Source organism: Camelina sativa, chromosome 18 (genome assembly GCF_030686135.1).
Source record: "Camelina sativa cultivar CO46 ecotype springtype chromosome 18, ASM3068613v1".
NCBI classification, from domain to species: domain Eukaryota; kingdom Viridiplantae; phylum Streptophyta; class Magnoliopsida; order Brassicales; family Brassicaceae; genus Camelina; species Camelina sativa.
The window spans coordinates 16,200,192-16,215,666 of NC_141897.1; the positions used below are offsets into that span (position 1 = coordinate 16,200,192).

The 15,475-nt window shown below is 33.1% G+C and overlaps 2 protein-coding genes and 1 pseudogene across 3 annotated transcripts; 1 reads left to right on the forward strand and 2 right to left on the reverse strand.

Annotated features, from left to right (window-relative positions):
• Positions 1-518: 518 nt before the first annotated feature.
• LOC104761377 (rab GTPase-activating protein 22) lies at positions 519-3,436 on the reverse strand. 2 transcript variants are annotated; one of them, XM_010484456.3, is made up of 5 exons: positions 2,721-3,436; positions 2,371-2,503; positions 2,232-2,281; positions 2,099-2,152; positions 519-2,011 (listed from the first exon to the last, which is right to left on the reverse strand). In XM_010484456.3, exons 1-5 carry the CDS (start codon positions 2,948-2,950, stop codon positions 832-834), a joined length of 1,647 nt encoding a protein of 548 aa, XP_010482758.2. In that variant the 5' UTR covers positions 2,951-3,436; the 3' UTR covers positions 519-831. The 2 variants fall into 2 exon arrangements, with proteins under 2 accessions (XP_010482758.2, XP_087355020.1); XM_087498894.1 differs by lacking the exons at positions 2,371-2,503; positions 2,721-3,436 and having other exon boundaries at positions 519-2,013; positions 2,100-2,152.
• Positions 3,437-5,212: 1,776 nt separating this feature from the next.
• On the reverse strand, positions 5,213-7,333 carry LOC104761379 (pyridoxal reductase, chloroplastic). Its single transcript, XM_010484457.3, has 7 exons — positions 6,910-7,333; positions 6,594-6,822; positions 6,361-6,454; positions 6,137-6,260; positions 5,791-6,044; positions 5,618-5,711; positions 5,213-5,544 (listed from the first exon to the last, which is right to left on the reverse strand). The coding sequence occupies exons 1-7, from the start codon at positions 7,024-7,026 to the stop codon at positions 5,359-5,361; spliced, it is 1,098 nt and encodes a 365-aa protein (XP_010482759.2). The 5' UTR covers positions 7,027-7,333; the 3' UTR covers positions 5,213-5,358.
• Positions 7,334-14,001: 6,668 nt separating this feature from the next.
• Positions 14,002-15,019, forward strand: LOC104761380 (auxin-responsive protein SAUR32 pseudogene; annotated as a pseudogene).
• The last annotated feature ends 456 nt before the right edge of the window (positions 15,020-15,475 follow it).

A 15,475-nucleotide genomic window follows, 5' to 3' on the forward strand; every position in this document is an offset into this window, starting at 1 on the left:
GCCTCCTCTCAAACCCATACTTGTGTATAATCTATGAATCTCTAGAGATCTTGCAACTTGTACTTGAGTACTCTTATCAAAATCCCAAGCTTCTTCCCAATTCCGATAACGCCTCTTCTTTTGTCATCAAATGAGACCATACCTTGCTTGACCCTTTTGATGATTCCTTGTTCTTGATCTCTTTGTCTTTCCTTCTCACTTAACTTTCACGATTCTTCTTCAACAGTGTTATCCACATGTTTAACTTCCTTCTTTGAACCATCATCATATGAAAATATTTTGGATTCAGTTATTTATTCATCTTCTATTAATTTATCTAATGAAAATAGAACAATATACTATGTAATTAGAAAAATAAAAACAAAACAAATTAAAGAGTAAGTTAAATCTTTCCAACCACGTTTAAACGTAAGTTAAGTCGACTTTTTTTTTAGTATTGAGTTGGTTCTTTAGAAGGGTCTACAGAGGATGTTGAGGTGAATCTTAGGGTTCCTATTGTTGAGGAAGTTCCAACAAAATCTGAGAATCTGGAATTCTACAATTGAGCAAATAAGATTCATACAAATAGGTTTCAGACTCATCCGTTACATTTTAACAGGAATTTTTGTCTTGTCTATTTTCATTAGTACTACAATAAAAGTGATAAGGATAGTATTGTGTTCTCTGTGTGATGAGGAAACAAAAAAAAAAAAAAAGAATAGAAAGGAGTAAAAACAGTAAGAACCGAACCAAACCGCGACAAACCTTAGACCTTGACAAAACACAGCCAGACGAGTGCAAGGGCCTTTGTGTAGTGGAAACACTTCATTCCTGGCTTTAAGAGAGACTTCATCAAATGCTCTGAGATTGAGAAGAAAGAGTTTCAATCTTGTCGTGGAGTGTGACGACAAGATGATGCGCATCATCTAAAAGCTTCCAGACATTAAGCTGACCAGCCATGCTGTTACACTCTTCTACAATCTCATCCATACTACTGTACTTCTGTATGATAAGCTTCCTACGTAGTACTAACGCCGCGATTGCATAGAGCAAAAGATCATCAGTTGGTGGTGCTAGTTGCCGGATTCTGCTCCACGGCGATTTTCCAACTCCAGCTCTAATGGCAGCTTGATCAGCCCACATCACTTCCCAGAGACATAGCGTTTGTTCAAAACTCAACTCCCTCCTAAACATCACAAGCACCATCCTGTAAACGAAACTACAATCCTCAGCTTGAAGATTCTCCAAGTGTTTGTAAAGCTGAGAGTCTTTGTTTTTTATAATCTTCGATACAATACTCAGCTGCCTTTGAATCCCTGCTTCATCAAGCCTGAAATTATGCCGAGCTTTCTTCATAAAACCCACAAAGCACCAGAAAGCCTCGTGATCCTCTGAGATCACAGCGAGAATGGGAGATAACAGATCGCTCATTCCTTGACAGTAGCCTATCTCAGGATCATACATAGCGTATGCTTCAAGAATTGCAACTAACCGTGCAGCGTGGTAAAGTCTACAGCTTTCTAAGTGATCATAGTCTTTTAACCCTACAGACTCGGCTAAACCACGAGCTTTGCTTTCAGTGACTGCAGTTGAATATGGAGAATAAGTTGCCCACTCAGAATCAGCACGTAAAGCATCAAGGCGGATGATACGTTGCCAAGTAGAGAAGTCTTCATGTACAGCGACTTCTACTTGAATCTCATCAGCAGTAGCTACAAGAGGAGAACTACTCTCTTCAGAGTTGTTGTTACTTTTATCCTCCTCTGGTTTCTTCGCATCGCTGTATACAAAAGATGGGAGTAGTAGAACATCTTCATTGTCTTCACACGAGTCTGTATCAGAAGAATCAGTGTTCAGAGCACAGACCACATCTTGATTTGTCATTGGTCCCGCAATCTTATAATCATCCACAAATCGAACACATTGACCACCGTTTACGTCCTCACAAGGAAGTTCCTCAAGATTATCAGTACTTCCAGTGCCGCACTTGAGAAGCATCTGGCACCGTCTCTGCAGTTTCTCATACTCTTTCCTACATTCACAGATCCCAACAATGAAATTACTTCTCTGCTTCTCTTTGACTATATTTATATGACACTAGATCAAATCTTGTTCTAACCTTTTTTGTGTCTTCACTGCTTCTCTTTCTTCACTAGTACTATTCAAATCATAGCTGCCAATAACAGAAATCAAGTTGAGAATCTCAACAGAGTAGACAAAAATACCAAGAACACAGAAGACAAAACACTCACACTCCGAGTAAGAACAGCCATACTTCTGCACGAATACTTGGATCAACACCCTACAGAACCATAACAAGATATAAAAACAAGAACCAAGACAAGTAAGAATCAAGACATACATATGGTCTATGTTCGAAAAGGAACTCACTCTGCTTCTAACTTTCTTCAGAAATCCAACACCACCATCACGGAGTTTACCCTCCGGTGTAAATAAACTCCTCCACTGATGAGGCGTCAATGCATATTTTCTTTTCCGGCGAGACCACGGTGATTTACGCCGGCTGTTACACAACAAGTCAAAAATTAGAACTCCCTACAAGCTCAAAATCATCAAATCTAACAACAACACAATGAAAAAATCTGAACAAAGATAGAAACTTTGTATTAATCAGAACATTTCAATTTGAGCTCTATTATTGGATTGGATCAAAAAATAAAAAGAGAATCTTTTAAGATCCCATCTAAATATTCCAAATCTAAAACCTTGAACATACTCACCGATCGGAAGAAGAAACTGAAGATGGAGACGAAGGATTAGCCACAAACAGAACAGACCGTAGATGGATCCATGAAGAAGACGAAGAAGCAGATGAAGAAGAACTCGAAGAAGATGAATTAGAATTAGAATTAGAATTAGAATTAGAATTAGAAGGAGGTGAAGACGAAGAAGAAGAGTTATTATTATTAGCGGAAGACGTAGAAGTATAACTTCTCCGTAACGCCTTCATCGGAGGATTCTTAAATCAAAACCCCAAAAACACCAAAAAAAAAAAAGGATCAAAAATCACAAAGTCTCATCGAAGATCTAAGAAAAATCTTCACTTTTTAAACAAACAAACCCATTCTCTTACACGGCGAATCACCGCCGTAACTTGGCCGGTGATTGCAAACTAAAGCCTCGTGACCCTCCTCCTCCGTCTTAGGGTAAAAACAGCAGGAGTCAAGCATGAGAGATTTTTGAGGGGTCAAATCAAATCTGTCACTGTGATTATTACTTCTCAAGCGTCTTCTTCAGCACGCCGAAACTGAAGACGAAGAAGAAGAGGAAGAGGAAGAGAGAGAGAGAGAGAGAGAGAGAGAGAGAGAGAGATTGAAGAAGAAAGAAAGAAAGAAAGAAAGAAAGAAAGAAAGAAAAAGAAAAGGGCAAAAGCATCCAACAACTGAAACCCCTCTTAACCACTTTGCTTATTTCTTTTTCAGCTCTTGTCTTTTATATTTTCAGGCGCGTGTGATCGCGCTTTTTAACCTTTTTACCGACACGCGCTTTAACTCTTTACGCGATTTGGTAGGTGATGAATGTTAAATTTTGTTTCATGACGGTGTCGTTTCGTTTTAGATTTTTTAACACGCGATATCGTAGATTATCCATAGAGGGAATGACACGTGTGCTGTAATTGGGTCTGATTACTTGATTTACCATATCCGAATTGAACATAAAATTAATAATATACATATATAGTTTTGGTCCAACCGTCCAAGGCCATGTTAAAACTTAAAACTTTAGAAAGTCAAAAAGGTTAAAGATTTCAATTACGTTCCCACTTTACCGAGGCTTTTAAGGAACATAATCATGATTAGTTTTGTAGATTTTCGAGTAAATAAATGTGTACTATGTGTTTAGTGTGCACTAAAGAACAAATCTAATCATAAGAATGTTGACCTAATGGACCTACTACACCTTATACTCTTATGTCTATGGTAATATTAAGATTGGATTAACATCATTCATTCATGGCTAATTGGTTGTTTACTATTCTGGAATAGTTTTTGTTTGGTAGGATCATGGAATTATATTAAATTTTTCAATAGCATACTAGCATATAGTCAAACGTTTATCTAAATTAGGATTATTTTCCTGATTTGATTTATATGGATAACAAAAATAATTATTACAAACTTGAGATTGACCTAAACCAAATCGAAATCGATTATGAATTTGAAAATGATATAGAAATAATTGATATTTTTTTAATATTTTATTTTGTTTTAGTTTAGAAAATTAGGATTAGTCTTTATTTTATTTTATTTTATTTTATATCAATGTACATGTAATTTTATCTTTATAAAATTTTAATAAAAATAATAACCATGATTATATAAGTTGAGTTAAAATTCGGTTTGATTCATGTAATATTTTAGATAACTCCAATGTACATTAATGTTAAGCTTAAGCAAAAACGAGTCTCAAATATTCAATGAATACAATTAACAAAAGAGAACAAAAAACCAATTATCATTATTATCTAAAGACCTAGTCAAATCAAACCAAAAACTGCAGAAGCTTTTTTTGTTTTTGTTTTTTGAGCAAAATTATAAACAAAGACTGAAAAAGAATTTGATTAATATGATATGTTTATTGTTTCTTTTGTTGTTTTGTTAGTAGTAGTTACTAGTTAAAGTGTAACGGAATAAAGAGAAAAATAACTATTCCTTTTTTTTTTGACTGGCATAAAGCCAAAGATATGTTATTAAATTGAATATAGTAGCCGCGTATGTCATTAACCAAATCTGGAATATAGTTGGTATTAAATTAACAAAGCATATGGACAAGGATCATTCATTATTTTAATAATAAGGTACGAATAAGTATTTTATTTTAAATGGTTATGAAATATACTTTGCATGTTCTTGGAACTATAATTGTTTTAATTTTAAAGAGAAGTTAATGATATTTTGAATGAGGAAAATTTAAGTTCCTTGGATGGAGAAGAAAATACAACAAAAGACTAGTAGCCAAGTTGTAGGTATAAAATAACATTATTATGTTTCTAGGGATAAAACATTTTGGTTGCTTGAAAGATAAGTTCTGTTGTCTATGTAAAATGCAGAAATTGCAATGATAAGTTTGGTCACTTAGAATGGATAGAGATCTTAAAAGAGCAAAGAACACAACTATCGATAACTTTGTTTATGTGTCCCCCACAACGATGCTAAGTTTCTCATATCATGTCTACCGGCATGAAATGTAAACATTATGTCCAAATCTAAGCTTTTTAAAATAACTTGATATCATTACTTTTCCATACGCAATGTTTTGAGTTCTATCCATCTATGTAGATTTGGTTTGAGTCGAATAATAACAATATTTTTCATATATTATGTGGTCAAGATGTATAAGCATACTTCTCTTATTCTATCATCTCGTCTGAAAAATGTTCTGAATCATAGACTTTGGTGATTCTTTAGCTGCATATTCTAACTGAAGCTGTTCATCATTTGTAAGTTTCCATCCCAGCGCACCCAAATTATCTTCAACATTTCTAACCGACTTGATACCCGGTATAGGCACTGTCCCTTTGCATATACACCAGTTTATTGCAACCTGAAAGGCCAGATAGTAAACTCATTCTTCAAAGTTTCACAAATTCTTCTTCTTATGAAAGTTGAAATAATACCTGGGGCATAGTCTTTCCTCGTTTCTCAGCAATCTGTCTCTGTGCTAAAAGCAAAGGCTCTAATCCAGGAAGAATTTGTCGAAACAGCAATGATCTGTTTTAAAATGTGTTAAAAGCAGAGTTACAAACAAGAAACAATTCTTTGTTTTTATCACTATCTGTAAGTAGTTTACCGTGGACCAGTTGGAAGTTTTGAAGAGGAGTATTTCCCAGTTAGCATTCCTAGACCAAGAGGACTATAAGAGATTAAGCGAATCCCGAGCTCGTCGCAAATACTTTTGATCTCTAGTTGCTCTTTTCCCATGCTTAGCAATGAGAATTGTACTTGAGCAGAGCATAAAGGAACCCCTCGGGTTTTGAGGTAATCATGAATCTTCACAAGCTGTTGAGGTCCATAGTTACTGACTCCAACCGCTCGAACTAGTCCCTGAGAAAGAGGAGGAACCCTTTTATCATCCACTTTCCAAGTGCTTAATGGTCATTGAGGAGATTTCATATGTCAGTAGATTTATAAGCAACCTTTTCGTACATTGCAACTAGACCATCCCAGAGAACAAGCTCTTGTAGAGGCGCATAGTTTGCGGTTGACCAGTGAAGCTGTCCAATCCCAAGCTGGTCTATCTGAAGCCGGTCTAAAGAAGCTCTGACATAAGAACAGAAACATTCAATCTATCATCAATCTCCAAAAAAACCAAAAAGTAAAATCCAGAGACAGAGACAAAATCAAGCCTAGAGAGAGAGACCTGCAGGCATTCACAAACTGTCCAGAAGTTAAACGCCATGGATAAGCTGCAAACTTTGTAGCTACCACTACTTCATTTTGTTTCCCTTTTAAAACTGAAATTTGAAAACCACACCAATCATCAGCTTAAGCATCAACTCACAAACCCACCACAGTAACAACATATCAAGCAAGACAGCTCTAGGATGTACTTCAGAACCAAACTAAAGGCCTATGATATAGGAGGGAACAGACCTTGAGAGTCTTTGATGAATTTCCCCAAAAGCCTCTCACGTTGACCATTAAGCCTACCAGTACCATAAGAATCAGCAGTATCAAACAAATTGATTCCGTTTTGCAAAGCCAATTCGAAAGCTTGTTGAAGCTGATCATCCATGGAAGTCTGATAACCCCAAAGAAGCTGATTTCCCCAAGCCCATGTCCCAAAACCCATCGGTGAAACACTCAAAGGACCCATTTTTACCTAAAACCATCGATTCATTCACCTAATTACATACGAAAAGAGAAGCCTTTTGCTACGTTTGCTTTGTATATGTATTGGCGTGTTTACCTTTTGCCATGGCCAGAATAGAGGAAGCTTGAGGGGCTTAAAGGTGGTTATGTTTGAAGGAGTGTTTGAGCAGTTTATCTTAGTGAAGGTCTTTGTGGTGGACAATGTGAAAGCCATTGAAAAGGGTCTCAAGTTGGAGAAGAAGAAAGGCTTCAGAGCCTCTCCTGCTGTTTCTCAGTGTGTGGCAGGAAGGAGATATAATTGTTTATGATTTTTCTTGGATTTTTTAATTATTTAATATCAGAAATTTGCTCCCATTATATTATCAAAGTTTCTATGTTAATTGATTTTTTTTTTTTTTTTTTGGTGTGCAAACTATGTTAATTGGTTCATTGCACAAAAAGCCTAAATTTACTTAAGAAAAAGCTGAAAGTTACTATTTATCAAAGAAATTAAATTTTGGAAAAGAAAAAAAAAGAGATTCATTTCTTTTTTGGGTCAGGTCATAAGATTTAAACTTTTTTTGCGTTTCTATCCATGGCCACTGGCCAGGTCCAGCAGTCTCGTTCTCATAACATAATTTTGTGAAAGTCCATACAAGAAAATACAAGTTTTATGATTTTCTCCAAAGAAAATATAACAAATTTGATAGTCTTTTTACTGCAAATATTAATTAATAGTGTGTTGTGGGATAAAATAATAAATTATTTGTATAACTATACATGATCAAGTTTCATACCAAAAAGAAATATATATATATATATAGAAAGAAGGCAAAATAATTTTCAACTGAAAAAGAAAAGAAAAAGAATAATGTCCAAACGAAAGGCTTAAAAGAATCTGATTACTGTAATACCAACTTCAAGTCTACAATTTCTAAGAGCTTGCTGGCTTGTAAAGATTTATTGACTTTGTGAAGATTTTGATTATATGTCCGAAAGAGAATGCAAACACAACGATGAAGCAAGAAAGAAAGAAAGAAAGAAACAATTTTGTGGTAACCAAGGCTTATTCCTTTTTACATCAGTTGGCAAAAATCCGAATATCCGAATGCACATAAATTGAATTATGACATGATTCTATACCAAGACCAAAACGAATTCGAATAGATAAATATTTCTTTCGACGACGTAAATATATATTTTTGGCATCAATTTCACGACGTGTCATTTGCTTTTACTATACATAGTTTATTATAGTTCGGGGGTAGACGTTAACGCATAAGTCAAAACGATATGATCACAATTTAAAATTAGTTTGTAAGTTTTACATGACGAGCTAATGCGTGTCTTGATAAGTAGCTCTAATCACATCCACGTAAAAAACGACACCTCTCTTTTTAATTTAAATTTAGGTTTCACTTTCACTTGATAAAAAGAGAGATTTTAAATTCTTTTGTTGTTGTTATTGTTGGCGAGTAGGGGATGTAGAGAAATAGAAAAATGTGTTGGATATGCCTTCAATTGGATTGGCCAATCAGTTTAGGGTTAATTAGGGTTTTATTTTTTTATAGATACTCTTATTAACCTAGCCTCTATCTATTTTGAAATTTCGATACTTTCTCCAATAATAAAATATGTTTTTTTGTTCGTGGATGTAGCCAATATAAAGTATTGGTGAACCACGTTAAATCTATGTCTTGATCTTTACTTTTTTTTTATCTTGCTCACATCCGTTATAACAAAATGTTTGTTCGTTTTTCTTCGTGTGGTAGTTGAAACATGAAAGCTTTAGATTGCGTGGGTGGAGAACCTCTATATTCAAACAGACACATGCAATTATAATAATTAATTTACATAGATTATTAAGTCAAATAGCTTTAGAAAAACATTTTTTAAATGTTTGGCTGAGAGTTTGAGGAGCCACTCGAAGGACAAATCTTTTTGACATGTGGGATGTGGCCCATAAACTTCGATGATGCTTGGGTCATATTCATAGAATTTGATTCGACTTTTGTTCTTTTAAAAAAGTTTATTTTCTCCTACTCATATAAATTTGTTATGATAACGAAGGCACTATATATATGGGTCAGGTATTTGCTTAGGAGGTTTGGGTTAGAACTTAGAAATAGTTTTGATAAAATTTGAAGTAACATTACCTTGGTTAATTTGATATGGTTTGCTTCTTTGTAATGTTTTTGGTTGAAATCATAACAATGTACTGATAAAAGAAATGTTTGGTTCATATTGAATATAAAATTTAATTACTTGGTTCTGTTGATTAGATTCTATTCAAACGTCAATCTGTTATTAAGAGTAAACTAATCATTATATAAATCTTATACTTAACGACACTTGGTTTTTATAATGCGCTTAATCCTTCTGCCTTCTTTGGTGGCGTGTATGGACTCTTTGACAAAAAGTCGTCGTCCGCTTTTATATCAAGAAAAAAGAAAAAAAAAACTCAAGATCAAAGTTTATAACATAGAGCACATGATTCCAACTTTCTTGGTAATCCAACGGCTATTACTCCATCCGTAAGGTCTTTTGTCATATCGTGCCGACATGATGGTCCGCAAACTTTGGAACCTTCTTATTCTTAATTAACCTAATGGAATAAAACCAAACTAAACCGAGCTGGTCTCATTTTGGCCTAGTAAAACTTCATTCGGATTGAGATTGTGCTTACACTTTCCAAACCAAATTCGTAACTGAACCAAACCTTATCAAGCATTGTAACAAGATGAACCGGATAAGAAGCAAAACCAAAGTGAGAGCGCAAATAAACCAAGCAAGCAACACGCGTCATATATAAATTGGACTAGTGATATTGATCGGCGGCGTTATAGGCACCTGAGGAGCCGCGACATGCGCTTTACTCGGCAAAGGACATTTTTGTCATCATGCGCTTGACGCGCTACTCTCATCCCAGGTAAGGGTTACGTTACGTTACGCTGTGACGTGTTTTGTATAACATTTTAATGTATAGATAGGTTCTTGGGCCTACGTTTGGATGATGTGGCGGAGTCCTTAACCACTCGCTTTAGAATTTTTTTCGATCGATATGGAAGTTGAATTTTTTTTCACGAGCATGATCCTTATGAATAATGCCTTCTTTCCGCATATAGCAATCTCAAACCTCAAGCCACTATTTTTATTTTTTTTTGGTTAAAAGCAAGCCACCAAAATTCAAAATGTTGGAAACATTTAAGTTTGCCTATTGAATGATTTTAGACTAATGTGATTATGTGAATAAGCATATTCTCGAATGGATCCTATATGAGTATCTAACACGTTATAAAAAAATATGTCGTATTTGATGTTTTATACTTTCTTAAGTACCATATGACTTTCTTAAATTGGTATATATAAAGTCAAATATATAATACAAAAACTTACCAAACAGATTACGTACTAACTGATAGAAATATAATATTATTTGAATACGGGGATGTAATTTCGCATGCACCTCTTGGGATCACGGGAACGATTTTAAATACATTGTAACTATCCAAAACGAATAGCTTGTTAGGTTTGACCTTTTAATCGTGTTTATCCATTTACCATTAGTCGTGTTTATCCATTTACCTTAAGTCACGATCACGGTGATCACACGGGAAAACAACGAAAATCAACTCAAACAATTTGCATAACATTTTTTCATACTCGATCTATGACCCCATGTATTTATCAACCTGAACGACAAATAATTCAAATTTTCTATCTAAACTTTATAAATTTAGCCGATTTCAACATTTTAATAAACGATGTTAGTTAACCGTTTAACAGTGCTGAGTCAGACGCCAACGAAACTATTACGTGGCATCTAGACATCAAAACGACGTCGTTTTGGTAGCTCAAATAAAACAAAAATAAAATGTCGTTACAAGGATTCGAACCTAAGGAAGCACACTCAAACCAACCAGCACCTAAACCACTGAGACATTGAATTATATACTTTCCATAAACAACAATAAAATATATTTTCTTTCATAGCTCTTCTTCTTCAGTTAGACATGAAAGCACCAATATGAGTATGAGAGGACGTTTTATTCTTGATGAAGGAATGAAAACCTCTTTACCTTAGCATACTTCTTCCATGGCGGAAACTGAAGTATCAATCCATTTCACATAATTAGGTTTCTGTTTCTGCAGATCTGAAATTTTGTAAAATCCAGATCTGGGTTTTGTAATCTTCTATACAAGAATCAATTCTTTTTTTTCAAATAATGTTGATACTCTTCGATCTATACTTTTTGATATTAGATTGTCGTTTTTCATGTCTAATTGAAGAAGAAGAAGAGAGATATGAGATAATATATTGCACTTTTGTTCTTAAAAGCCATATAAATCGATATGTCCCCTGTTCAGATGGTTGGTTGTTTGACTCTCCTTCCCTAGGTTCGAGTTGTGGTAATGACATTTTATTTTTGTTTTATTTGAGCTACCAAAAACGACATCGTTTTGATGTCAAGATGCCACGTGATAGCTTCGTTGGCGTCTAACTCAGCGTTGTTAAACGGTCAACTAACACCGCTTATTAAAATGTTGAAATTAGCTAAATTTATAAAGTTTAGGTAGGAAATTTGAATTATTTGTCGGTTCAGATTGATAAATGTACGAGGTCATAGATTGAGTATGAAAAAGCGTTCAGTAAATTGTTTGGGTTGATTCTGGCCGTTTTCCGGTAATCACACAATGAACTAGTGAAACACACATTACCTCAATCTCTATTCCAATTTATTTATTTTTTCTTTCATTTCTCGATTTTTTTTTTGGAAACCTCCGGTTTGTTTATTATAATGTTTTCAAGAGTCCCACAAATATATACTTTTTGATATAAGATTGTTTATTCATATAATTTACCGAGTCGTTGGCTTTTTGAAATGCTAAGGGGCCTTGTGCCAGCTGATCAAAGTAAAAAACACATCAACCGAATTTGATTAGTAGTACGTTTTTATCTTTGCTTATAAGGTAACAATGTAAATCGCTACCCCCTACCGTTGATGTGAATGCCACACCGATAATTTGTCTTTGAGGTTCGACAACTGGTTGTCTATCTTACGAGAAACCTTTGATAGTTCGGTACCTAGGTAGTTAACTATTTATATTACACATATATGAGTTATAAACTTATAATGTTAAGCTATAGCATCATAAATAAAACATATACAATGATATTAATGCAGCTAGCAAACCCAAAAATAAAAATGATTAACAACTAACAATTTTGACCATTTCTCAATCTGTGCAGGGGCTTAAAAATATATTTAGTTGACAAGAGGTATAAAAAGAATAATTGTACTAGAATCCAAGTTATTTTTACCTATTAGTATTATTATTACTAGGATTCAGACCCCCCGCGATGTCGCGGGGTAAGTATTTTAGAAAAAAAAAATTAAATTTAAAATTTAAAATAATACATTATAAAATTATTTGAATGTAATAGAATAGTTTGAATACATAAACATTAAACATAAACTGTTATTAAATATACAACCATCAAAATGAAAACTTATAACAAAAAATATTATATAGAATAAACACAACTTTGCAAAACATGTTGTTTAAAATACTATAAATATAAGATATTTTTATGAAAAATTAAGATAAAGAGCTACGATTAAAAAAATCATTATGACAAAGTGATCCTAACTGAGAAAGTGATCATTAAAGACACAACTCTACAATGAACAAATACAATTGTTTGAGTTTAAAAAAAACACCATTTTTTTTACAAAAACTATTATGAAAAGTCCCAATTGTTGTTCACATTTATTCAGATTGTTATTATTATTTTTTAAATATTTTTAACAAACGTTACGATAAATAGACGCAATTGTAAATTCTATATTAAGTCGTATTAAATTTCTCTATTGATATAATCATTTCTAAAATTTTAATTGGATTATAGAATAACGTTGAATATTAGATATAAATATTTATTATTTAGATTTAACATAAAATGAAAAATGTGTTTCAACGAACTTGTTAGTTAGTGATGAAGAGAAAAATATAAAGAGAGTTCAAAAACATGACTATTTAAATAGACACACCTATTAGAACGAGAAGTTGTGATGAAAAAATATAAATAAAATATAGTGAAAAGACACAACAATGAACAAATACAACCGTTTGAACGAAAAAATACTCCGAGAAATTGCAACTGTTGTATTTGCACTTGATTATACCTAAAAACTCATATAAACTGATTTTAAACAACAAAAGACATATTTATTACCATATTCAAAAGTCAAATCCAAAAGCTCACTATATAATCCATCTAACTTTTGGAAAAAATCTCTTTTGTAAATTAGATTCATCATTCCAAAAATATTTTGTTAAATCAATAATTGGAGGAATTTCTTTACTTTTAAAAGGATGAATGCTAAAGAATAATTTGGAGAGCTGTAAAAATTGTTGAGATTGAAATTATATTTTTTGTGTCAAGGCAAAAAAATGAAAACAGTTCAAATATATATATATATATATATATATATATATATAGTTTTCAAAAGATACGAATATTCGAATAGACACAACTCTACAATGAACAGTTGCAACTTTACAAAAAAAACTGTTAAAATGAACAATCGCAACTTTTTGTAAAACAAATATTTAAATTTTCTACAGATTTTTTTAGAAAATAATCAAAAAGATACGATTGAAAAAATACAACTTTTGGTGGCATTTATTTAGATTGCTATTATATATAGATTTGGTGAATAACTAAATTTCAATATACAATAATCACTAAATATAAATATGTTAATCACATATGTATGTATATACATATATACTTTAAATAATATATAGGTACTATATGTAATCAAAATACTATGTTTTGTCTAAAAATTATCCTTCATTATTTTTTTTTATTTTTTTAAATTAAACAAATTTGACTGTTCAAAACCACTGGAATCTTATTTTTTGTTTTGGTTTTGTGGTATAGAAATTATAAAACATAGAAAATAATATGGTGATGTAACAAACCTCCTAACATCGGTAAAACCCTACCCTAAGTACTCCTAACACGCTCCAATTTTTACCACGTCAATTCCACCTCATCAACTATTTGTTTTTGTTATACAAAAAAGAAAAACTAAAATAAAATACAACAAATAGGAGAAAAAGCCTTTGGCCCTTTGGAAATGTACGCGTTAAGCAAAAACCCTACACCCAAATCTGTATATATATACTTGCAACAATATATTTCCCTAATTCCAAATTCTTCTCAACTTCCTCATTAAAAAAAAAAAACCAAAACCAAAAAATATATAATCTCTTCATGCTTAGCCTATCATGAGCAACATCCCCAAATCTCTCACCGACTCAGATCTTTCTCTATTTCTTCTTATAATCTCTTCTGCTGTTGATCCTTGGCCTTTTTCTATCACCGTCTTCTAGCATCAACCCCCGCTCCAACACCTTCTTCTTTTTACCTCCTCGTCGATCTTTTTACTCATTCGTTGTGTTTTCTTGTTTGGTTTCGGTGCAAAAGGTTCCTTCTTTTTGATGGGTTTTGAGGAATCTAATCAAAAACAGAGTCCAAAACAGAGTCCGAAGCAGATGGTGTTCAACTTTCACTTTCATGTCCCTCATCTCCACATACTCCACCATCACCACCATAACCATCATGATGTTCCTAAAGGCTGTGTTGCGATCTTGGTTGGACACGAAGACGACGAGGAAGGTCTACACAGATTCGTTGTTCCTTTGGTGTTCTTGAGTCATCCTCTGTTCTTGGACCTCTTGAAAGAAGCTGAAAAGGAGTATGGGTTCAAGCACGCTGGTCCTATTACGATCCCTTGCCGTGTTGATGAGTTTAAGCATGTTCAGGAAATCATCGACGAGGAGACTCATCGCCGTCGTCATAGTCATGGTGGTCACGGCCACAACCATACCCACCACAACAACCATCTCCGATGTTTCTGAAGTCTAATTTGATTTCGTTGGTTTGGTTTTGGGTTTGACATGTAATTGGTTTTGGATTTGATTGGTTTGGTTTGGTTTGACAGATCTCTTTTTTTGAGATTTTTTTTTAGTTTGCTTAATCTCTTTTTTTCTTTTCTTTTCTTTTAGTGTAGTTTGATGATGATGATGATGATGATGATAATGATGAAAAAAACAAAGAGTAATTCAAATGTGAATGCTTTTTTTTCTTCTATTAAAGAATGTAATCGTGAGGAATAAGGGAATAATCGTATTATTTGATTTTTATTTTATTGAAAGGAATGTGAATATTTCTTTTCTTTCTTTCTTTATTTGATATTAACGCGTCATATTTGGGCATGGACCATGTTATTATTTTTTCTTTTTTTCTCGTTAGGGATTACTACCATTCACGCCAAGTGTCTCGAATATGTTATTCTTTTTTTTCTTTCAAAAATTTAAAAATCGAGCATATCATAGGATTACCAAATAAGCAAATATATATTTGACTTTGATTGAGATTGTTTACCAAATTATATTGATATCTACCTCAATTACGGCAACTTTTTAGTCTTTGCCAACTAATTACTTACTGCAATTAACATGGTCAATTAAATTAAATATAATATGTTGATTATTGACCATTAAAATAAACATAAAATTAATCGGTTTAGATACTCACATAAAAATCGTATCTAAACTGATTTTAACAAAATATTTGATGTTATTGTATACGTATATTATCTACATTCCAC